Genomic DNA, 24,247 nt, shown 5'->3' with positions numbered 1-24,247 from the left:
CCATCCTTATGACTAGTTCCCTTACTGCCTAATAGAAGCAGGAATTGGCAGCAAGATTTGGCAGGAAGATTTTCCTGTCAGAATGGCTTGGCATTTAGCCATAATTGCTGGTTTTTGGAGGTTGCAGCAGCTGCTTATACTTAAAACCTGTATTTTTTTTATTTTACTCCCTGACAGAGTATAGGGCACATTCATGTAAAACACACCTAAAATGCATGTTATATAGAGTTCAATATAAATACACTGCACAGGTGTGACCCGGGTTTAAGATATTGGTGTGTGCAAACCCCGCAGGATTCCTATCCTTTATTACCATTACAGCTTTACATAATTTTGTCAGTGGAAAGTTTTACTTTAAACACAGTATGATGTTCTTACCTTCAGTCTGTTCTGTTTCTTCCTCTGTGTTTTCAATAACCTTAGATGTCTTTGTTTTTTCAGGTTTATCATCTGCATCTTCGGGAGATGTCGGCGATCCCTCTGGTGAAGAAATGCAATAGAAGAGTTATATCCTTTGATCTCACTACAGTCAAATGGACAAGATTTTTAAGTGGAAGTAAAAACTTTACAATATATGCAGTATTCACAGAAACAGATCTGTATTCCTTATGTTATTTTAGAAAAATTAATATATATTGTTGCAAAACAGTTTTTACTTTATATCTATATGCAGTGCTGGGACAAGGCCATTCAGTGCCCTGGGCGAAGATGCCAAACTGCGCCCCCCCAAGGGGGGCATTGGAGATAGGAATAAAGTGTGGCATGCAGCACGGCACACTGAATCATATGTATTATTTTACCATGTAGTAAAATATGGGGTAACAGTGACACAGAAAGTTACACCCTGGCATCAGTGTGGGGAAAAAAATGTCCCTGTGCTGGTGGTGTCACTGTAAGGTAGAATTTAACCCAGCAATGGGCAAACTACGGCCCGCGGGCCGTATACAGCCCGGCGGACCTTTTAATCCGGCCCGCGGAGCAAGGCTCCCGCTAGGCTCCTCTCACAGTCCGCCCTGAAGACCGGTGTAGCATGAAAATCTGTCTCCTATGAGGATCTGTCCCCCTCGACGTATCTGCGCATGTGCCGGAGATCGCCGATCGGCTGCTAATGCCTGAAACTGGCACATGCGCAGATACGTCGAGGGGGACAGCTCCTCATAGGAGACAGATTTTCATGCTACACCGGAACGGCGCGGGAACACGGCGAGAGGAACGCGCGGAGCAAAGGTAAGTGAATTGACACAGGGGGGACTTAATATGGGGGATGAATTAATATGAGGAATGAATTACTATAGGGGGGGATGAATTACTATGGGGGATGAATTACTATATGGGGGATGAATTACTATGGGAGATGAATTACTGTAGGGGGATGAATTACTATGGGGGATGAATTACTATATGGGGGATGAATTACTATGGGGGATGAATTACTATATGGGGGATGAATTACTATGGGGGATGAATTACTATGGGGGATGAATTACTATATGGGGGATGAATTACTATATGGGGGATGAATTACTATGGGGAATGAATTACTATAGGGGGGATGAATTACTATATGGGGGATGAATTACCATAGGGGGGACTTAATATGGGGGATGAATTAATGTGGGGAATGAATTACTATAGGGGGGGTGAATTACTATATGGGGGATGAATTACTATGGGGGATGAATTACTATAGGGGGGATGAATTACTATATGGGGGATGAATTACTATGGGGGATGAATTACTATATGGGGGATTAATTACTATGGGGGATGAATTACTATGGGGGATGAATTACTATGGGGGATGAATTACTATATGGGGGATGAATTACTATGGGGGATGAATTACTATGGGGGGTGAATTACTATATGGGGGATGAATTACTATGGGGGATGAATTACTATATGGGGGATGAATTACTATGGGGGATGAATTACTATAGGGGGGATGAATTACTATATGGGGGATGAATTACTATATGGGGGATGAATTACTATGGGGGATGAATTACTATATGGGGGATTAATTACTATGGGGGATGAATTACTATGGGGGATGAATTACTATATGGGGGATGAATTACTATATGGGGGATGAATTACTATGGGGGATGAATTACTATGGGGGATTAATTACTATGGGGGATGAATTACTATATGGGGGATTAATTACTATGCCTACTATGGGGGAATATTACTATACTTACTATGGATGACACATACACATCATTCATCTACTCTTGGTCCAGCCCCCGGGTCCAATATATGAACCCATTGCGGCCCTCAAGTCAAAAAGTTTGCCCACCCCTGATTTAACCTGTATTGGTGGTTCCAGTAAAATAAAAAAAGATGCCCCTGCATCAGTTGTGTCAATGAAAGAACAAAATGTCCCTGCATTGATGGTATCATTGGAAGGACACACTGTCACTGTCTTTGGATGCACTTTGGCTGTGGTGAAGGTGGCTGGATGCACTTTTGCTGTGGTGATCGCACTTGGATGTACGTGCAAATGGAGCCCTATTCAACCATTATGATCAATTTCTAAAATCCAGCTCATCAAATTGCATCAATACTCAGACACCTGTCATCTCTGAAAAAATAAGGCTCATGGAAGGGGACCTAATATTTTTTTTTCCTAGCAGGTGAAAATTGATGGGCCGTAAATATGTTTAATCTGAAATATATATGCTTATATATAATTATGAAGAAGACAGATGCCTTACATGTATAGCCAATGGCTTTGCCCCATATTCACACTAGAACACAGTTCTGGAAAACCACAATCCCTGTGCGATTTCTGCTCCACGCTCAAAACATAATGTCCTTGCAATATGCTGCGGTTGTCAGTTCAATGTTAGTGACACCCCAAATAATGGTTGCAAACGTAGTGCATTTGCCTGCAGCGGATCTCATGAAACAAAAGTATGATGCAATTCAGTAGCTGTGCGTTTCTAAAATTAGTGCATGAAATTCATAGGCAATTCATAGTGTGAACCTTTGTTAGATACCCGCCCCTCCCCCCCATAAAAAATGCCCAAAAGTGTTTGGGCGGAGGACATAAAGCAGAACTTCTCCTTTGAGCTTCATTCACACAAAGGTACTTTGAAGCGCAGGCAGCATCACCATGATTCTTCCCGTGATTTCAAAATGCTCTGCTAACATGGCAAATCGCACAGCGTGATTTTCAGATTCCATTTATTTTAATGGCATGAAGGTTGTGTGATAAATTGTGCTGCAATTGCAGCAAACCGTACTCCATGAAGTTCTCCTTTTTGGGTGACATGCTTCATGCAATGTGGTTTGCCGTGACTGCAGCATGACAATCGCACTGCATTTTTTAAGTGCCATTAACATGAATCGCATCCGAAAATTGTGTTGTGCAATCATGGGCAGAATCGCGGCAATGCTGCCTGCAATTCAAAATACCTATGTGTGAACGGAGCCTTAGAGTGAAGTCCCGCTTTAAATAATCATATTCCTTCTCTCTTTTCAATATTGAATGAATTAATAAATTTTACATTTAAACCCTTAGGGAGTAGAGTATCCATGTTATAAATCCATCTGGTTTCTTTTTGTTAGATACTTGTCAACCTGATTACAGCTCTTCAGTGGAATCTAGCATTTTCTATCCCTCAAAACTGTAAAGAACTCATGTTCTTGTTATGCATGTCTATATAATATAACAACACACTGTGGTTTTTATACCCAATTTCAATATTATAAATATGTTCTGAATTACACTTATTCAAAAGACTTTTCATGCGACCAATGTACTGTAGTACTCACAGACATTGTAGTGGTAGTTTCACATGAAATAAAATCTTGTATATCACTATGTCATGCCTCTCTGAATAGAGCAAAAGGTTCTTTTGTACTCTGCGTACGTTTTTTAGTCTTAAGTCCTTACCCCTACCACAGGCGTCAAACCTTTTATAATACAAAAAGGTCCATTTTCTTTTCAGTAGATCCACCACAATTGTGTTTCATCTTATTGCCAACAATAACGGCTTTTCTGCATACAATATTTGGTGTTTTGGGCACGAGTGGGTCCAATACTTGATCTCTTAGGAAAATATATCAATATTTATTAAATATGGCCTCAGTCTCTCGATATTGATCATTGACACCAGTAATAAAACTCCATTGGTGGACATCATCCTTATGATCCCACTGTTCCCTAGTTTCAAACATCAGTTCTTTAGGGGTATTAAAAACCTACAGGACAATATTTTCACCTAGATAACCTTTCTTGACAAATCTGTCCTTTAACACTTTTGCTTGGGTTAAGAAATCCCCTGCACTTGCACAATATTTTGTACAAGAAAAGAGGACCCGCATTATTTGACCCTTTGGGATTTTTCTCAGCCAAATAGAATGATGTCCACTGTTAATCGACAGATACTGTAACTATTTCTATATGTTTCTTTGAAAAACACCATCGTGTTAACTTGGGATCCTTGCCTCCGTATGTTAAAGTACATGTGAACCCTCATCTTGTAAAAAAAAACCCATTCATTTTAAAATAGAAATAAAAGGCAAAACATTATAGACATACAAAAGATTATACCTTTTTTCTTATAAGTGATCACATACCTTTTGTTCTCAGCACACTGATCTTTCCAGTGAATGGCTGTGCATGGAGGTAGTGTCAGGACAAGTCTAATCATTGGAGGAGAGCAGGCTGAGTTCTCAGCACAACTAGAGAAATGACCACTCTGTGCTCTCCTACCTAGTGTGGTCAGTTTTTGATAGGAAAGCAGAGGTACTGGCAGGGACATTAGGTATTTCACACAAAGGAAGCAATACAAAGCAATACAAAGAGAAAAATGGATGCTTTTTATACATGATACAGCAGGCATGTATCAGGAATATGAAATGCTGGGTTTACATATTCTTTAAGGTCTAGAAAATTGATGCTTCCCTACTATAATTATATGATAATTTAACATTCTTGTAATTTCCATTTAACTGAATTAAGAAGGAATACAGAGCAGTCTCTGTTTCCAAATAATGAAGAGGTCATCAATAAATCTTTTGTATAGTAGCAATTCAGATCTCTTATTTCTAAAGACACAAGAGTCCTCAAACTCCATAAAAAGATGTCAGGAATGGGTTCACCTGCTGGTGGCACTGTGGCTCCCAGACAGGGACGGACTGACCACTCGGGCTCTCGGGCACTGCCCGAGGGCCCAGGGTCAGTAGGGGGCCCCATGAGATGCCCCTGGTACCTTTCATAGGCATTTTCATAGACTTTTTTGGGTGTGGTTGGCATGTGCGTGAGGACAAAGGGGCCCCATGATCCCCTATTGCCCGGGGGCCCCATGAGTTGTCAGTCCACCCCTGCTCCCAGACCTGCAGTTTTTAGTTCCAGTGTCCACGAGCAGGTGTCTTCCAGCAGCCAGCAGCTCTTAGTAATTTTTCATCACCTGAGCCTGGTTGCTGGGATGATATTTAGTCCTTCCTGAGCTACTCCCCCCCACCATGGTGTTCTGCCCATGTGCCCCTGATCTATGAACCTTGTTCCTGTACTCTGTTCCTGATCCTGACCCTGTTCCTGATCTTCACCTTCCTGCTTGTTCCTGTTCCCATGTACACTCTCTCTGTCCTGGCTTGCTCCCTGCCACCTATGCCTGATATCCTGGATCTAAAACTGACTACACTTTTCAGCCATATGCTTCTCTCTGTATATAGTTTCTCAGCTGGTTTAGGTAGCTTGTTCATTGTTAGCACTCTTTCTCACTAGTTCACTGGTTTTGGTTTATGGGGTTTCAGCATATTGCAGGTACAGTACATTTATATTATTATCTACTTATTGTATCTTTAATAAATTCCATTATTTTATACTATACTTGCGCCTGGTGTTCTCTGTGTAAGCCCACACATTTTTGGTTCACATCTGTTACATAGGATACTGGCATTTGTTATCTGTGACAAAATGTTTGCAAGGCATTGGGAAAACTTTGATCTCATTGCCACTCCAGACTGCTGAAGGTAATAATTCTCTCTGCACCAAAAAAAAAAATTTTTTTGACTTTTTGCTATTAAACATGTCCAGTAAAAAAATGCAAAAAATCTAATTTCATCATAAATTAGGCCAAAATGTATTCTGCTACGTCTTTGCTAAAAAAAATCCCAATATTTGTAAATTAATTGGTTTATGTGAAAGTTATAGAAATTTACAAATGGTGGTATATATACTGGCATTTGTTATCTGTGACAAAATGTTTGCAAGGCATTGGGCAAACTTTGATCTCATTGCCACTCCAGACTGCTGAAGGTAATAATTCTCTCTGCACCAAAAAAAACAATTCTTTGGACTTTTTGCTATTAAACATGTCCAGTAAAAAAATGCAAAAAATCTAATTTCGTCATAAATTTAGGCCAAAATGTATTCTGCTACATGTCTTTGCTAAAAAAAATCCCAATATTTGTAAATTAATTGGTTTATGTGAAAGTTACAGCATTTACAAATGGTGGTATATATACTGGGATTTTTTTTTTATTTTTACTAGTAATGGTGGTGATCAGCGACTTATAGCAGAACTGCGGGACTGCGGCAGGCATTCTGACACTGGGGGGAACTGACTTGGTGTCATTAACATCCCCAGTAACACAATACAGTGATCAGTGCTAAAAAAAAGCACTGACAGTGTACTAATGGCACTGGGCAGGAAGGGGTTAACACGAGGGGCAATCAAAGGGTTAACTGTGTGCTGTGTGATGTTTTACTATGTGCTGTGTCTGTGTGCTTCACTGTAAGCACATTACTTTGCATGGCTGTGCAGAGCCATCCAAAGCAGTGTGCACGAGCTGACAGGGAGGAGAATTGTTTTGTTTACAAGCAGTTCTCCTCCCCGTCAGAGATGCTCGGCAAACACTGGGTGCCGATGAGTAATCACCGGTCAGGACTGATTGACAGCTGCACGTGCCCACTACCCGGAAATGCAAAATCACTTATATATATCTGATTTTGTGAACCTGTGCTGCCCTGTAGCAGTATTTCTGCTATAGGGTGGTTGGAAAGCTGTTAAACTGGTAAAGAGGTTCAATAAAGACCAAAATAAAACAACAGAAGAAAAAGAATTAACCTCCTGGTTTTTTTCCTGGATCGTCAGGACCATCATCACCATCTTTTGGGTTTTTTGGCTTTCTTGGTTTACCATCTTTGTCATCAGGGCTTTCCTGATTTGGATCTGTAAGTTTAATGGTAATACATAGTTACAAAAAATTCAATACTAAAATAATATACTGCGCACATATTAAATTGCACACAAAACAAAAGGCAAGATGTTAAACAAAGTGAAAACAAATGCTAAAGCTCTTTATTGACTTTATTGACTTAATGACTGGTGCAGACAGATTTTGTGTCATTCTATAAGTGGCACAGTGTGGACCAAATTCATGTACCTGCCTTTAACATGAATTTGACACAATGCTTTTACAACCATGACATGTCTGTGGAGAACTGGTGGTTGAAACTTTTTTTCGGGAGGGGGGATTTAGGTTGCTTTTGCATACTTATTGGTGAGAAAAGCGGTACTGATTCAAGCAAATGCCGTCATACACAAGCCCAAAAAATGATCTACAATTGTTTTTAAACCATAGGAATGAAATACCTTTTGGAAGTGAATCTGGATCTTCAGGGTCATCACCATCTTTTACAATGGGCTTTTTGGGTTTTCCATCTTTGTCATCCTGATCTGGTTCTAATAATAATCATTGTATGCTTTAACTTAGCATGATTATTAATTTTCTAAGATGTGCAAATATAATATGTGATACTACTGCATAAATGTAAAATTTCCTTTTCCTTATAATAAAACAGTCAACCATAAAGCTTGCATATGTTATTACCCAATGTATGATAAGAAAAAAATATTCAAAATAAAAGTTTAAAATAATTTATAAACCTTGCTCTAATGTTTCAGAGTAAAAATGCTCTCCTTTCCCTTATAATGTGTCCCCTACACTGTATCTTTAAAAAAATTAAATCAAAATAAACTGAACAACAAAACAAATTTAAGTTTACATTTGTAAGTTTACAAATGTATGTTTAATCTTTACACCTTTGGGATTTTCGTCTGACCCTTCAGTATCATCTCCTCTTTTCTTAGATGATGGATCTTTGGGTTTATTTGGTTTGTCACCTTTATCATTAGGGTTTCTCTGATTTGGCTCTGCAAATAATTATCTGCACGTTAGTTTTCAGTGAGGTAAACACAGCACTAATAGCAAAAAAAAAACAAAAAAAAAACATAAAACAAGATAAAGGGAAACTACTGAAGTTTTCATAATTTTGTTTTAGTTTATTTTTTAATGAAATCATTTTTGCTAACTTATTTTTAGTTTTCTTTTGTATTTCGTTTGGAATTTAAACAATACACTCTATTGACTTTTTCTGATTTATCTGATTAAAAGAAATACAAATCTTTAAAAAAATGTATGGTTTATATTGAGCAATTATAAACACTAAGCAAAACATTTTTGGAACTGAAGACTGTTACTACATACTGCATACAGCATGTACTGTATATGAATGTGTGCCAGAATTTAATGAGTTATCCATACATATTTTCTGCATAAATGTAAAATATTTTTTTTTCCTATAATACCAGTTAATCACAAAGCTTATAAGAAATCTTACAATTCATTATTCTAGAAGTTGATTAGCTACAGTCAATGTATTGTATTATGTTACCCAATGTACTATAAGAAAAAAATATTCAAAATATACATTTAAAAAATACAACATACACACTTTCCTATATTGTTTCAAGTAAAAATACTTCCCTTATCCTTATAGTGTGCAGTCTTTTGAGCTCACACTGTTTTATCATAATTTATAAAAAAAAAAAAAAAAAAAAATTCAACCTTAAAAGCAAAGGTCAGTTTACATTTGTAAGTTTACAAATGTAAGTTTAATCTTCACACCTTTGGGATTTTTGTCTGGCCCTTCAGCATCCTCTCCTCTTTCCTTAGATGTTGGGCCTTTGGGTTCTTTATTACCTTTATCATTAGGGTTTCTCTGACTTGGCTCTGAAATTAATTTTCATTATGTTAGTTTTCAGTGAAGTGAGCACAATGCCAATATTTTTGGCACTCAAAACAAGTTTAAGGGAAAATACAGTTTCCAGTTTTTTTTAATTTTTTTATTAAATCATTTTTTAATAACTATTTAATAATATATAGTGTGAAATTAAAATAATACGCTTTATTGGCTAAGTTAAAGTGGTTCTAAAGCAGAAGGTTTTTTTACCTTAATGCATTCTATGCGTTAAGGTAAAAAACCTTCTGCAAGCAACTCCTCCCCAACCCCACCTTATACTTACCTAAGCCCAATTTCAAACCAGTGATGTGCACAAGAGCAAAGGCTCTCTTGGCTTTCTCTCCTCATTGACTCAGACATGGCAGCAAGAGCCATTGGCTTCTGGTGCTGTCAATCACAGCCAGTGAAGAGGGAGCAGGAGGCAGGACTGAGCCACGCTCTGTGTGTCTTATGAACAGACAGAGCTGACTCAGGAATGAGCACGCAGGAGTGCCACCAGAGCAATTGGCTTACAATGAGGGCACTCAGCAAGGGAAAGGGACAGGACAGGACCATTGCACAGAGCACATAAGCACAACATGTTTGTTATTTTTATAAATAAAATATAATTAAAAACAAAAAAACTGTGCCTGTGTCACGGACCCAGCTGGGTCAGGGGCTTTTGGAGGGGACTAGGGGCTAGCCTTCTAACCACTGATTATGGCCCATGGAGGAGACTGGTGATTTTGTCTGCTTCTACCAATCAGATCATGGAAAAGAGCTGAGCTAAAGTCTGTGATGATGGATAATGAATGCTGAGAGTGAGGCTTGGGTTTAATTCTCTGAGTAAATACAATAAAACTTGCATTCTGGAGTGGATGGAAAGGTGTAATAATAATCTAAGACATGTTAATGTTCAGAGGAAACACGGGGCCCTCCTGCAGACTGTGTTGGAGAAGTTCCTCCACTTGGGACAGAAATATTTATCAACAATCTCCCTCAAGACATTTTTGAAGATAGATGAATTCCACTTTTTTAGACTGTTGGAGTTTTGTCTTATGATGATCATACAAGTGAAAGCAAACCCCTGAAAGACAGCATGTGTAATGTACTTTGTGTATTCAAGGTTGGAGGTGCCAGACTGTCTGGGGTGGGCATTGTTACATGTTAGTTGCTAGCTGTTGATTAGCTTACTATTAATTAGATCACTGTTAGCTGTTGGCTATACTGTTTACCATTTGCACTGTTAAGGATAATGTGATCAAGCTCTTACATAATCAGTGGGGATGTTTATCCCAATGTTTAATATTTGTTTTATTGTTCATGAAGGGACTGCCCCTATTTCTGAAGTGTATAAAAACCTGTATTTCTGTTCAATAAAGTAGTTCCAGTTTTGCACCTATGCTAGTGTTGCCTAGTCTTGGGTGTGATGCCCAGCTATAATACCTTGGTCCTGTGTGCCAGCAGCAAGGAAGTAGTTCTCTGATGGAATCTCCCAATGGGGGGGGGGGGGTGACAGACAGTCACAATATATATATTCAATTTCCTTTACATGCACATTAACTTTAATGGCATCCCAGTCTTAGTCCGTAGGGTTAAATGTTGATTTGGACACCCTTTGCAGTTATACAGCTTCAACTCTTCTGGGAAGGCTTTCCACAAGGTTTACGAGTGTGCCTATGGGAATGTTTGAATATTCTTCCAGAAGCACATTCGTGAAATTAGGCACTGATGTTGAACGAGAAGGCCTGGCTCACAGTCTCCGCTCTAGTTCATTCCAGAGGTGTTCTATCGGGTTGAGGTCAGGGCTCTTTGCAGGCCAGTCAAGTTCCTCCACCCCAAACTCGCTCATCTATATCTTTATGGACCTTACTTTGTGCACTGGTCATTTTGGAACAGAAAGGGGCCATCCCCAAACTGTTCTCACAAAGTTGGGAGCATGAAATTGTCCAAAATATCTTGGTATGCTGACGCCTTAAGAGTTCCCTTCACTGGAACTAAGCGGCCAAGCCCAACCTCTGAAAAACAACCCCACACCATAATCCCCCTCCACCAAACTTTACACTTGACACAATACAGTCAGCCAAGTACTGTTCTCCTGGCAACTGCCAAACCCAGACACATCCAGCAGATTGCCAGACAGAGAAGCATGCTTTGTCACTCCAGAGAACAGCGTGCTTTACGCCACTCCATCCAACGCTATGCATCCCACTTGGTGATGTAAGGCTTGGATGAAGCTGCTTGGCCATGGAAACTCATTCCATGAAGCTCTCTATGCACTGTTGTTGTGCTAATCTGAAGACCACACAAATTTTGGAGGTCTTTAGCTATTGACTCTGCAGACAGTTGGCAACTTCTGTGCACTGTGCGCATGGCTGAGTTGCTGTTGTTCCCAGTTGCTTCCACTTTGTTATAATACCACTAACAGATGATCAAGGAATATTTATTAGCAAGGAAATTTCATAGATGGACTTATTGCACAGGTGGCAACCTTTCACGGTACCACATTTGAATTCACTGAGCTCATGCGAGCGACCGAATCTTTCACAAATGTTTGTAGAAGCAGTCTGCATGCCTTGGTGCTTGATTTTATACACCTGTGGTCTTGGAGGTGATTGGAACACCTGAATCCAATGATTTGAAGGGGTGTACCAATACTTTTGGCAATATAGTGGTTATGTTACATGGTAAACATGTTCCCCTTATCCTTATAATGTGCCCCATTTTTGAAGTCACACTATATATCTTAATGTATAAAAAAGACTAACTAAAAATACACTATATTGCCAAAAGTATTGCGGAATCCTTCCAAATCATTGGATTCGGGTGTTCCAATCACCTCCATGACCACAGGTTTATAAAGTCAAGCACCTAGGCATGCAGACTGCTTCTACAAACAGTACCAGTGTCACCAGACCATTGTATGAAATCAACAGTGTTCCTGATCATCACCACACCAGTTTTGGCAATATCTTATTAGTTGACAACTTTGTAGAAAAAAATACATTTTCATTTTTTTCAGCATTTTCCAAAAACTTGTGGCAAAAATTACATTTTCAAAAGACTCACTCTGCTTTTCAGAAAACACCTTGGGGTGTTTGCTTTCCACAGTGTGGCCAGTTTGTGGGTGCTTCTGCTTCTCCTGTCCTGGCACTTCAGGGACTCAAGACTCAAGGGTCTCAAGAAATATTATAGGTAATCAGGCAATTTGATGCATAAATTATGCCCCTTGAAAGCCTAAAGATGCTCATTGGATTTTGGGCCCCTCTGTGAGTCTAGGCTGCACAAAACATACAGTATGTGGTATTCTCATACTCCGGAGAATTAACATAATGTGTTTTAGGGTGTAATTGTAATTATGCCTATGCTGTGTGTGAGAAAAGCTTGTTAAACTTATAATTTTGTGGATTTTATTGATTTTCATAATTTTTCATAAAAAGTATAGCAAAAAAATTACAATTTCAAAAAGCTCACCATGCCTCTTACTAAATACCTTGGGAAGTCTACATTTTGGGGGTATCTCTACTGTCATGGCTTTTCAGGGCCTCAAGAAATGAGATAAGCAGCCAGAACATCAGGACTGGTCAATTTTTATATATATACAGTGAGGAACAGAAATATTTGAACACCCTGCACTTTTGCAAGTTCTCCCACTTAGAAACCATGGAGGGGTTTCAGGAAATCACATTGTATGATTTTTAAAGAATGTATTTGTCTTGCACTGCTGAACATAAGTATTTGAACACCTAAGAAACAGCCAGAATTCTGGCTCTCAAAGACCTATTACTGTGCCTTTAAGAAGTCCACCTCTACTCCACTCATTAATCTAACGTAGTATTATTATTATTATACAGTATTTATAAAGCGCCAGTAGTTCGCTCAGCGCTGTACATTACAAAGGGGGACAGAACATGTGACAGAACAATACCAATACAATGCAAAACATGAGGGGATTGAGGGCCCTGCTCTTTCGAGCTTACAATCTAGGAGGGAGGGGATGGTGGCACAGGAGGAGATAGCTGTGGGGGATGGAGTGGTAGGAAGAGTGGAGGAGGTCGGCAGGTTAGCAGGGGGTGGGGTAAGCTTCCCTGAAGAGGTGGGTTTTCAGGGTGCGCCTAAAGGAGAGGAGAGTAGGTGATAATCTGATGGGTTGGGGCAGGGAGTTCCAGAGGATGGGTGACACCCTGGAGAAGTCCTGGAGGCGGGCATGGGAGGAGGAGACCAGGGAACTAGAGAGAAGGAGGTCTTGTGAGGAGCGGAGTGTGCGTGCTGGGCGGTACTTGGATATTAGGTCAGTGATGTAGTTCGGGGCAGTATGGTGGACAGCTTTGTACGTCAGCGTTAGGATTTTGAATTTGATCCGTTGCGCAATCGGAAGCCAGTGGAGGGATTGGCAGAGGGGGGTGGCAGAGACAGAGCGGTTGGAAAGGTGAATGAGTCTGGCAGCTGTATTCAGGATCGACTGAAGCGGGGATAGCCAGCGGCGAGGCAGGCCAGTGAGGAGGGAGTTGCAGTAGTCGAGTCGTGATATGATGAGGGAGTGGATGAGCTGTTTAGTGGTTTCTGGGGTTAGGAACATGCGTATTTTGGCGATGTTGCGGAGGTGGAGTCTGCACGAGTTTGTTAAAGATTGGACTTGGGGTTGAAAGGATAGGTTGGAGTCGAGAATGACACCAAGTACTCTGGCCTGCAGGGCGGGTTTGATGGTAGCGTTGTTGGATGTGATGGAGAAGTCAATGGGGGGGGGTGTCCGGGCTGGGGGGAAGACAAGAAACTCAGTTTTGGAGAGGTTCAATTTAAGGAAATTGAGTGACATCCAGTCTGATATGTCGCTCAGTAGGTGTGTGATTCGGGCTGAGACCAAGGGGGTGAGGTGGGGGGTTGAGAGATAGATTTGTGTGTCGTCAGCCTAGAGGTGGTAGTTGAAGCCGTGAGAGTGTATGAGTTGGCCAAGGGAGGAGGTATAGATGGAGAAGAGAAGGGGCCTGAGGACAGAGCCTTGAGGGACCCCAACAGAGAGGGGGAGTGAGGGGGAGGTGGTAGCATTATAGGTAACGCTGAAGGAGCGTTGTGACAGGTAGGATGAGAGCCAGGAGAGAGCAGAATCTCTGAGGCCGAGGGAGTGTAGTTTTTTGAGGAGGAGGGGGTGGTCGACTGTGTCGAAGGCCGCAGAGAGGTCAAGGAGTAGGAGCACAGAATAGTGGCCATTAGCTTTGGCGGTTAGCAGGTCGTTGGAGAGTTTGAGTAAGGCAGTTTCAGTGGAGTGTAGGGGACGGAAGCCGGACTGTAAGGGATCGAGGAGGTTGTTGTCGTTGAGGTGAGAGCATAGGCGGGTGTAGACTAGGCGCTCGAGGAGTTTAGATGTAAATGGGAGCAGGGAGATTGGTCTGAGGTTGTTCGGGTCATTAGGGTCCAGGGAGGGCTTTTTAAGTATGGGGGTGATGTGTGCATGTTTCAGAGGGGAGGGGAAAGTGCCGGAGGAGAGGGAGAGATTGAAGATATGGGTGAGGGAGCGTAGGATGGAGGGGGAAGGAGGTCGTAGGAGTTGTGAGGGGATAGGGTCAAGGGGGCAGGTGGTGAGGCGGGCATCAGAGAGGATCTTGGAGACTTCCTCGATGGTAGTAAGGTCTAAGGTGCGGAGTGTTGGGGGAGCTTCAGTATGAGGAATGTAGGGTGGGGTGGAAGAGGAGGTCAGAGCAGTGGTGGGGCCGTGGGAGAGGGGTGATGAGGGAGGAGCTGAGTGAGGGTGAAGGGGGTTGGAGAGAGTATGAGCAGCGATGAAGTCCCTGCGGGTTGTGTCGAGGGGAAGGGGGGATAAGGGGGTAGCTGTGTGAGAGGGGAAGGGTTGAGAGGGCGTGTGAGTTGCGGCAATGTCCTTGCGAATTGTGTCAATCTTGTTTTTGAAGTGATTGGCAATCTCAAGGGCAGTGAGTGAGGTGCTGGGTGGAGGTGGGGGTGGAGAGAGTAGAGAGTTGAAGGCGGAGAAGAGTCGGCGAGGATTGGAGGAGAGGGCCTTGATGAGGGTCAAGAAGTAGGCCTGTTTGGCAGCATGGAGGGAGGAGGTGTAGGTGTGGAAGGCAGATTTGTAGCGGGTGAAGGCTTGTTGGGATTTGGTTTTGCGCCATAGTCGCTCCAGGGCACGACTGTGTCGTTTGAGGGTTTTGGTGTGATCAGTCTGCCAGGGCTGGAGCGGTCGGGGTCTGATGTTGCGTGTGGTTAAAGGCGCTAGTGAGTCAAGGGCTGTTGAGAGCGCGTTGTTGTAGGCGGTCATAGCCAAGTCGGGGCAGGACAGGGGGAGGATGCGGTCGTGGAGTTGATCAGCTGCAGAGTGGAGGGAGGCAGGGTTAAGGTTGCGGAGGTTACGGCTGGTAGTAGTGTGACATTTGGAGGGGTAGGCGTTGGAGGACGAGGAGATAGAGAAGGTGATCAGGTTGTGGTCAGAGAGAGGGAAGGGGGTGTTAGTGAGGTTGTGGGGAGCACAGCGGTTGGAGAAGACGAGATCAAGGATATTACCGTCGGAGTGGGTGGTGGATTGTATGCACTGTGCAAGTGTAAAGGAGGAGGTTAAGTGGAGGAGACGGGCTGTGTCCGGGTTGTCGAGGTTGACAGGGATGTTGAAATCCCCAAGGATGATGGTGGGTAGCTCAGAGGAGAGGAAGAAGGGTAGCACCTGTCTGAGCTCTTTAAAGACACCTGTCCACCCCACAGTCAGTCAGACGCCAACTACTTCCATGGGCAAGACCAAAGAGCTGTCAAAAGACACCAGAGAAAAAATTGTGGACCTCCACAAGGTTGGAAAGGGCTACGGGGCAATTGCCAAGCAGCTTGGTGAAAATAGATCAACTGGTGGAGCAATTGTTAGAAAATGGAAGAGGCTAAAGACGACTGTCAGTCTCCCTCGGACTGGGGCTCCATGCAAGATCTCACCTCATGGGATATCACTGATGATAAGAAAGGTGAGGAATCAGCCCTGAACTACAAGGGAGGTGCTGGTCAATGACATGAAGAGAGCTGGGACCACAGTTTCAAAGGTCACTGTCGGTAGAACACTACGTCGTCATGGTTTCAAATCATGCATTGCACGGAAGGTTCCCCTGTTCAAGTCATCACATGTCCAGGCCCGTCTGAAGTTTGCCAATAACCATCAGGATGATCCAAAGGAGGCATGGGAGAGAGGCATGGGAGAAAGTCATGTGGTCAGATGAGACCAAAGTAGAACTTTTTGGTCTAAACTTCACTCGTCATATTTGGAGGAAAAAGAAGGATGAATTGCATCCCAAGAACACCATCCCTACTGTGAAGCATGGGGGTTGTAACATCATGCTTTGGGGGTGCTTTTCTGCGAAGGGGACAGGACGACTGCACTGTATTAAGGAGAGGATGAATGGGGCCATTTATTGTGAGATTTTGAGCAACAACCTCCTTCACTCAGTCAGAGCATTGAAGATGGGTCGTGGCTGGGTGGGTCTTCCAACATGACAACGACCTGAAGCACACAGCCAGGATAACCAAGGAGTGGCTCCGTAAGAAGCATATCAAGGTTCTGGAGTGGCCTAGCCAGTTGCTCAGCGACAGCCCCGAAACCTGACAGATCTAGAGGAGATCTGTGTGGAGGAGTGGGCCAAAATCCCTGTTGCAGTGTGTGCAAACCTGGTCATGAACTACAGGAAATGTTTGACCTTTTTGCAAGCAAAGGCTTCTGTACCAAATATTAACACTGATTTTCTGAGGTATTCAAATACTTATGTTCAGCAGTGCAAGACAAATAAATTCTTTAAAAATCATACAATGTGATTTCCTGAATTTTTTTTTCAAATTCTGCCTCTCGGAGTGGGAATGCACCTACAATGTGAATTTCAGACCCCTCCATGATTTCCAAGTAGGAGAACTTGCAAAATCGCAGGGTGTTCAAATACTTCTGTTCCTCACTGTATATATATATATATATATCATGGTCTGTAAACCCTATAGGGTTGATTTACTAAAAGTAAATAGACTGTGCACTTTGCAAGTGTAGTTGCTCTCAGTTTCCCCGGAGCTTAGTGAATGCGGTGAAGCTCTGCTGATTTCCATCATACAATCAAGTGCAAGCAAAATTCGTTTTTTTACCACTTTCCTTGCACCTGATTGGGTATTCTTTACAAAATGAAGCTTCACCACACTCACTAAGCTCTGGGGAAAACGAGTGTAACTGCATTTGCAAAGAGCAAAGTGTATTTGTCTTTAGTAAATCACCCCTTATAAAAATTACACAGACTAAATATTATAGACCTATTTGGGGTTTTTTTTATCAATGAAATGCAGCAAAATACATTTTGGTCTAAATTTATGAAGAACGTTTGTTTATTTATTTGCAATGTTTTATAACAGAAACTAAGAAAAACCAGACATTTCTTCAAAATCTTGGGACTTTGTTCCTCATTTAGGTACAGTGTTGCATGTAATTCATTTAAACTCTGATAGCACTGAAAACTGGCCTTGGCAGGAAGGCAGTTTAACATGTTGGTCTTCAAATAAATATATGATTTTTTTTTTACTTTTGGAATTTAAGCAATACACTCTATTGGCTAACTTAAGTTATTAAAGATGCAATAACATTTATAAAGCCTGACCAGGGGCGGACTGACAACTCATGGGGCCCCTGGGCAATAGGGGATCATGGGGCCCCTGTGTCCTTGCCCAAACTCAAAAAAGCCTATGAAAAAGGTACCAGGGGCATCTCATGGGGCCCCCTACTGATCCTGGGCCCTCGGGCAGTGCCCGAGTTTCCAAATGGTCAGTCCTCCCCTGAGCCTGATACAGGGATCTAAGCCATCCTGAAAGCTTGCACTTTTAAGTGTTCTTGCATGGCAAGACCACTTACTGTTATCTCACATATATATTCTTATTATTATAGCCAAATTTACCACCCTAACTCCTCCCACAGTTTTTACACTACATAGACAGAAATATACCGAAACGTTCGGTTTGTTGCGGATTAGTGTGCTATTACTTTGTGGAACGTTTCGCTGAATGGTTCACGAAATATTGGCGTTTTTGTGGTGAACTTGGTCCCATAGGAATGAATGGCGGAATGTTCAAAACTAGAGTGGGAGCTGACAAAAGCTAGAGTGTGAGATGAAAAATCAGGACATGATTTCTAAACTGCCATCACTCCCTCATTTTCAAGCCCAACTACACAAATCGTATATCAAAACGTTCAACTATCCCTGCTGCCACTAAAAATGTCCACGGCTAAGCCATAGTCCTGATAGTTTTCACAATATAACCGTTTCTTTGCAACTCACGCTGCCCATTGACATTCATTGAAACTCCACTCTAGCCACCTCAAATTTGAAGGGAAATTTCTAAACTGCGACTGTGCCTTCATTTTTAATATTTCAGAGACATACTATGCATCAGGTCTGGGTCTTGTGATTCTCACAATATAAAGCTCTTCGATGTAGGATTTATAGTTTTTAAACTACAACCGTTTGAAGATGGCAACTGCCAGTGAAGTGAGCAAGTTGGAGCAGTTTGTTTTTAACCGCTCTTCTCTGCCCTTGCTGTAGAGTGAGTTGCCATAGGAACCCAGGTGTGTGAGCAAGCAAGAACACTTCACACAATTTCCCCAGAAATTGTAGCTTTTCTAGTTAACCTGAGTTATTAGGTATGAATAGTTTTCCTGAACACCCTGGTTAGCTAAAGAGACAGCACAGAATGAACTGTCTGTCTTGTGGCTCTGACTGTTTTCTGACTGAATCTCAGACTAAGCCCACTGCTTAGTCACTGGTGATGAATAATTCATGTCTGTGTGTAAATTGTGATTTGAAAAGACATCATAGTAAGCCCTGACAGTGTTGGTGTTGATTTTGCTTTAGAATTACTATACAGATATCCCTGCTGATTGGTGTCACAGAACTGCAGCAAGGGTTTCACCCATGTCCCTGACATAGAGTCATGTGGGTCATTTTGCACACAATATTAGATATAACATCTGATATATAGCTACACGTGCCCTATATGCTTTTCTCCTGCTGTAGTGCTGGTGTTCCGCCCTTATCCTGGACAATTCAATACATATTAATGAAACTAGCTTGTCAACATCCATCAATAGAAATCCCACAAACCATTCTATGTACTTCAGGTATGACAATTTTTTTCTTCTAGGCACATAAAAGAAACTATCATCTATAAGAAGGCCATATGATACAATTGGATCTGTTCAGACACCACAGAAATTCTCAACTGAGACAATTCAGGAGGAATTTAATACAACAGGGATATACCCAGGGGCGGACTGACCATTTGGAAACTCGGGCACTGCCTGAGGGCCCGGGGTCAGTAGGGGGCCCATGAGATGCCCCTGGTACCTTTTTCATAGGCTTTTTTGAGTTTGGGCAAGGACACAGGGGCCCCATGATCCCCTATTGCCACGGGGGGCTCCATGAGTTGTCAGTCTTCCCCTGGATATACCGTAATCCAGCGACAACCAACACAAAGATCAGCATCGCAACAAAAGCCGATGTTTAGCTTTTCTTTTTAACTTGGTTACAAGTTTATCCTTTTTTTGTTTTTTTTTTAGCTTTAATGACCTAACTTCATTGTAATGAAGTATGTCCCATGCTGTGCAGGCATGTTAACAGCAGGAAGGGATGCTCTGTCCTCTTCCTGGACTGATCTTCTAATGCACAGGCAGTTCATAGATTTGAGCTGAGCTGCTATGAAAAAAGTTCCAGACAAGGACCTGCCCCCTCCTTCTCCAATGATCTCTCATTGCTCTCCTTCTTGTAATGCAATCTGTGAATGGGGAGGATTTGATGATTCTGAAGATCCTCTTCCCTATTCACAGATCATGCCATGTACCAAAAACCTGTGGCACACCTGCGCTTCTGTGGAATCTGGCAGCGCACCCATCACTAAAACTGCTCCCTGAGAATGCATAACATAGATGTAGGTCAAGAGGCACAGACGCATTTTACAAAGACTGTGATCAAGAACACTTTATTCTGTTAGACGATATTACAGTGCATACCTTTTGGAGGGGTTTCAGGATTATCAGGATCATCATCACCTTCTCTAGTCTTCGGAGAGTTAGGTTTCTTTGGTTCATCATCTTTATCTTTAGGTTTTTTATTTTTCTCTGTAATTATACATTTTGTAAAGTTGCAGTTTAAATATGTAGATCATCGCAGCTGGTACAATAATTACAAACAGCTATAATAATATTTAACCTAACAGCAGATGTTTTTATACAAATGTCAAAAACTTAATCCAGCCAAAACAGTAGTGCTTTAAGCACAGAATTGCTAACATAACGTAATTAAAGTATATGCAGATCTAGTAAATAATATCTCATTGGAGCATTAACATGTTTATATAATTTCATGATTTCAAAAGTCATTTGCAGTATTTTGAAATCGGCATCTTTCTTTTACCACTTGCCCTCCGGAGGATTTACCCCTGTTCCTAACCAGGCCATTTTTTACGTTACTTTAATAGACAATTGTGCGGTCATGCAGCACTGCACCCAAATGAAATTTACGTCTTCTTTTCCCATGAATAGAGCTTTCTTTCAGTGGTATTTGATTGCCTGTGCAGTTTTTATTTTTTGCGCTATAAAAAAAAGACCGTCAATTTTGAGAAAAAAAATATATATTTTTGACATTTTGCTATTAAACATGTCCAGTAAAAAAATTGAAAAAATCAAATTCCATCATAAATTTATTCTGCTACATGTCTTTGCTAAAAAAAATCCCAATACATGTAAATTAATTGGTTTACGTGACAGTTATAGCATTTACAAATGGCGGTATATATACTGGGCTTTTTTTTAATGTTTACTAGTAATGGCGGCGATCAGCGACTTATAGCGGGACTGCAGCTGACTTTCTGACACTGGGGGGGGAACTGACTTGGTGTCACTGACATCCCCAGTGACACCAATACAATGATCAGTGCTAATAAAAAGCACTGACACTGTACTAATGGCACTGGGAAGGAAGGGGTTAACATGTGAGGCAATCAAAGGGTTAACTGTGTGCTGTGTGCCGCTTTACATTGTGTCCTGTGTTAGTGCTTCACAGTAAAGCACTAACACAGGACACAGTGTAAAGCAGCACACAGTTAACCCTTTCATCACCCCACATGTTAAACCCTTCCTGCCCAGTGCCATTAGTACAGTTTCAGTGCTTTTTATTAGCACTGATCACTGTATTGGTGTCACTGGGGATGTCAGTGACACCAAGTCAGTTCCCTCCAGTGTCAGAATGCCCGCCACAGTCCCACTATAAGTTGCTGATCGCCACCATTACTAGTAAAAATAAATAAAAAATCCCAGTATATATACCGCCATTGTAAACGCTATAACTTTCACGTAAACCAATGAATTTACACGTATTGGGATTTTTTTTTGGCAAAAACATGTAACGGAATGAATTTTGGCGTAAATTTATGACGAAATTGGATTTTTTTACATTTTTTTACTGGACATGTTTTATAGCAAAATATCAAAAATATTGTTTTTTTTTAAAAAACACAAATGCAATCAAATACCACTGAAAGAAAGCTCTTTTTGTGGGAAAAAAAAAAGAACACAAATTTCATTTGGGTGCAGCGTTGCATGACCGCGCAAGTGGTTAGGGTGAAAATCTTCTATGTTTAGTACCACTTTAAAAATACCAGGATTTTTAAGTTGTTACAGGAACAGGTGTCACTTTTCACTCTGGTGACAACTCAAAAATTGTGGATGTATCTTCACTTTATGTCTCAGTAACAAGGGTCACCAGGACAAATACAGCAGCAAATCTCTCCAGCAATGACACAGACAGAAATAGCAACTTGGGAAAGGGTCTAAGTCTTTCATTTTCTATCCAAAACTAAAAAAACAAGATTGATGTACTTAAAATCTGTTTCTAGAAATCCATCGAGGGACACAAAAATGTAGTAAGTCTTGGACATGTGGATTACACTCCTACGTATAGGAGGTTTGGACACTGGCAAAATAAAAAATGTTAAATCAACCCCATATAACCAGGCATCCAACCCTCATGCTTCAGTTTTGTGAGGAAACAGTATAAAAGGCCTAACTACAAGGAGGAGCTGGACCTCTGTCCTTAAAGGGCTCATTTCAGTGAAAATATCTAAAGCAATCCACCTAGAGGAGCAAAGAAATAGGAGGCAATGGCTAGGAAGTAAAAATTACTGGAGTACACTAAAGAATCTGGTGCAAGGTATTGGTGAAATAGGTTCCTGCCAACGTAGTCACTAAATCTCTGATTTAGTGATTCAAATGAACTTCTGTGCAGGGATCAAAAGATTTTTTTAAAATCTCACCAGAAAACTAGATTCCCGTAAACCAATGGGTCACATCAGATATGTGTAATTCTAAAAAATGTCCACCAGGTGTCACTTTAAGGAAGCTTACTGACATCACTTTCCTTTACAAAAGTCTACAGGATTATTTATTTATTTATTTCAGGTACTTATATAGCGCTGTCAATTTACACAGCGCTTTACATATATATTGTACATTCACATCAGTCCCTGACCCTCAAGGGGTGTACAATCTAAGGTCCCTAACTCACATTCATACATACACATACTAGGGCCAATTTAGACAGGATCCAATTCACCTATCAGCATGTCTTTGCGGTGTGGGAGGAAACCGGAGTACCCGTAGGAAACCCACGCAGGCACAGGGAGAACATGCAAACTCCAGGCAGGTGGTGCCATGGTTGGGACTCAAACCAACGACCCTAGTACTGCCAGGTGGAAGTGCTAACCATTTAGCCACTGTGCTGCCAATAATACAAATAATGATGAAACTGGAAGTTGCATCAGCATGACTTAAAGTTGCGATTCTACCATCTTTAATTTACTAGGAGTACTTTTTGGATTGCCTTTTTTACCTGCAATACAATTTTTAATAAAATTGGTGATGAAGAACACAAAACAACACATTTCATCTTGGACCTGTTTGTATTTTTGCTTTTACATAATCAACATTTATATATATATTTGGGTTTTTTTTCCCATATATCTGTTTTTATTTATATTTTTTGTACTTGTTCAATAGCCCTGAAGAAAGGAGAGTATTTTCTCCCAATAGCGTTGGCTTGATGTACTTGTCGTTATTCTCAATACATGCCTTTTAATCTACCATCAAATTTGCATTATCTTGGACATCAGGCACTCCCCTTTCATATCATTCCAAGTCTATGTGTGGAAACAACCTTAAGGCCATACCAGAATGGTAGCAGCCCAGACCCTAAGAGGTTCACCACCAGTATCCATTGATGAGAGAGGGGACTTGTCACCTGGTGGCCATTTTTATAATTACACATACCTGATATAATCCATTGGTTTATGAGGGTCTAATTTTCTGGTGACAATTTAAAACATATATTTTGATCATGGCACGAAAGAAAATTTGAAGATTGATTTCTATTGATATGGCCATTATTATTTAGAGTTAGTTTGCAGTGATTCCAAGCGCTGGGAATATTATTATACAGGAATATATTGGGGTTCAATTACTAAAACTGGAGAGTTTAAAATTTTGGTGCAGTTGTGCATGGTAGCCAATCAGCTTCTAACTTCATCTTCGGCTTCTTTGCAGAACGGCACCAGATTTTGCACTCTCCAGTTTTAGTAAATCAACCCTATTGTGTCTACTCTTTAAAGGTAATTAAATGAAATACTTCTTTAAAGCTGAACTCCGGGTTAGACGATTATCTTCTAAAGTAGACATGTGTATTCTTTCTTGAATCTTGGCATATTTTGGGTATTTCTTCTTGATCTGTGCGATAACCAGGTGTGAACCTTTACATCTCTGCAGAAGCTTCCTTTAATAAAGACTGGTCACTGGTGCTCTCTTTCTCAAAGTGGTAGTAAAGTCACGAGACACTGTTTAGGAGACATCACCGGCTCATATGCCCCGGGCTTGGAATGGACTGTGCCAACCAATCTGAACTCTGTGGTGCAGCTGTGACTCCTGTACTTATGCGTGGCCCATGAATCACGAAGGAAGAGTGGGGAAAGACGGAAGTGCCGGGCCCCTTGACAGCGAACTACTGGAAGGATTTGTTTTCAGGTAAGTCTGTCATAATATGCGATGCAGAGTAACAGGCCTTGTCTCTGCCCCTCCTGTAGTTCCTGTAGGCAGTCTGTAGTGGGTGGGGCTTCCAGTCCTTCCCACAGTTCTGCTGTCTGCACAGGCTATGTACAGTACAGCGATGATGTTAC

General features: G+C 41.4%; 1 protein-coding gene across 15 annotated transcripts in view; it reads right to left on the bottom strand.

Moving 5' to 3' along the window:
• The window catches only part of PRG4 (proteoglycan 4), a 124,204-nt gene that overhangs the window by 45,576 nt on the left and 54,381 nt on the right, over positions 1 to 24,247 (bottom strand). For 12 of the 15 annotated variants that reach the window (XM_089678831.1, XM_089678833.1, XM_089678832.1 and 9 more), the window contains 6 exons: positions 20,037 to 20,144; positions 8,929 to 9,033; positions 8,064 to 8,174; positions 7,614 to 7,703; positions 7,086 to 7,190; positions 379 to 480 (listed from right to left, as the gene is read on the bottom strand). In XM_089678831.1, the coding sequence (XP_089534957.1) occupies positions 379 to 480; positions 7,086 to 7,190; positions 7,614 to 7,703; positions 8,064 to 8,174; positions 8,929 to 9,033; positions 20,037 to 20,144 (621 nt within the window). The remainder of the gene's footprint in view (positions 1 to 378; positions 481 to 7,085; positions 7,191 to 7,613; positions 7,704 to 8,063; positions 8,175 to 8,928; positions 9,034 to 20,036; positions 20,145 to 24,247) is intronic. The other 3 variants (XM_089678834.1, XM_089678840.1, XM_089678843.1) reach the window with 3 other exon arrangements.

The sequence above is a fragment of the Staurois parvus genome, unplaced genomic scaffold, assembly GCF_062004578.1.
Source record: "Staurois parvus isolate SC_StPar_1 unplaced genomic scaffold, SC_StPar_1.0 ptg000210l, whole genome shotgun sequence".
NCBI classification, from domain to species: domain Eukaryota; kingdom Metazoa; phylum Chordata; class Amphibia; order Anura; family Ranidae; genus Staurois; species Staurois parvus.
Note: the sequence above shows the minus strand (reverse complement) of the source record. Positions and strands in the feature narration are given on the sequence as shown.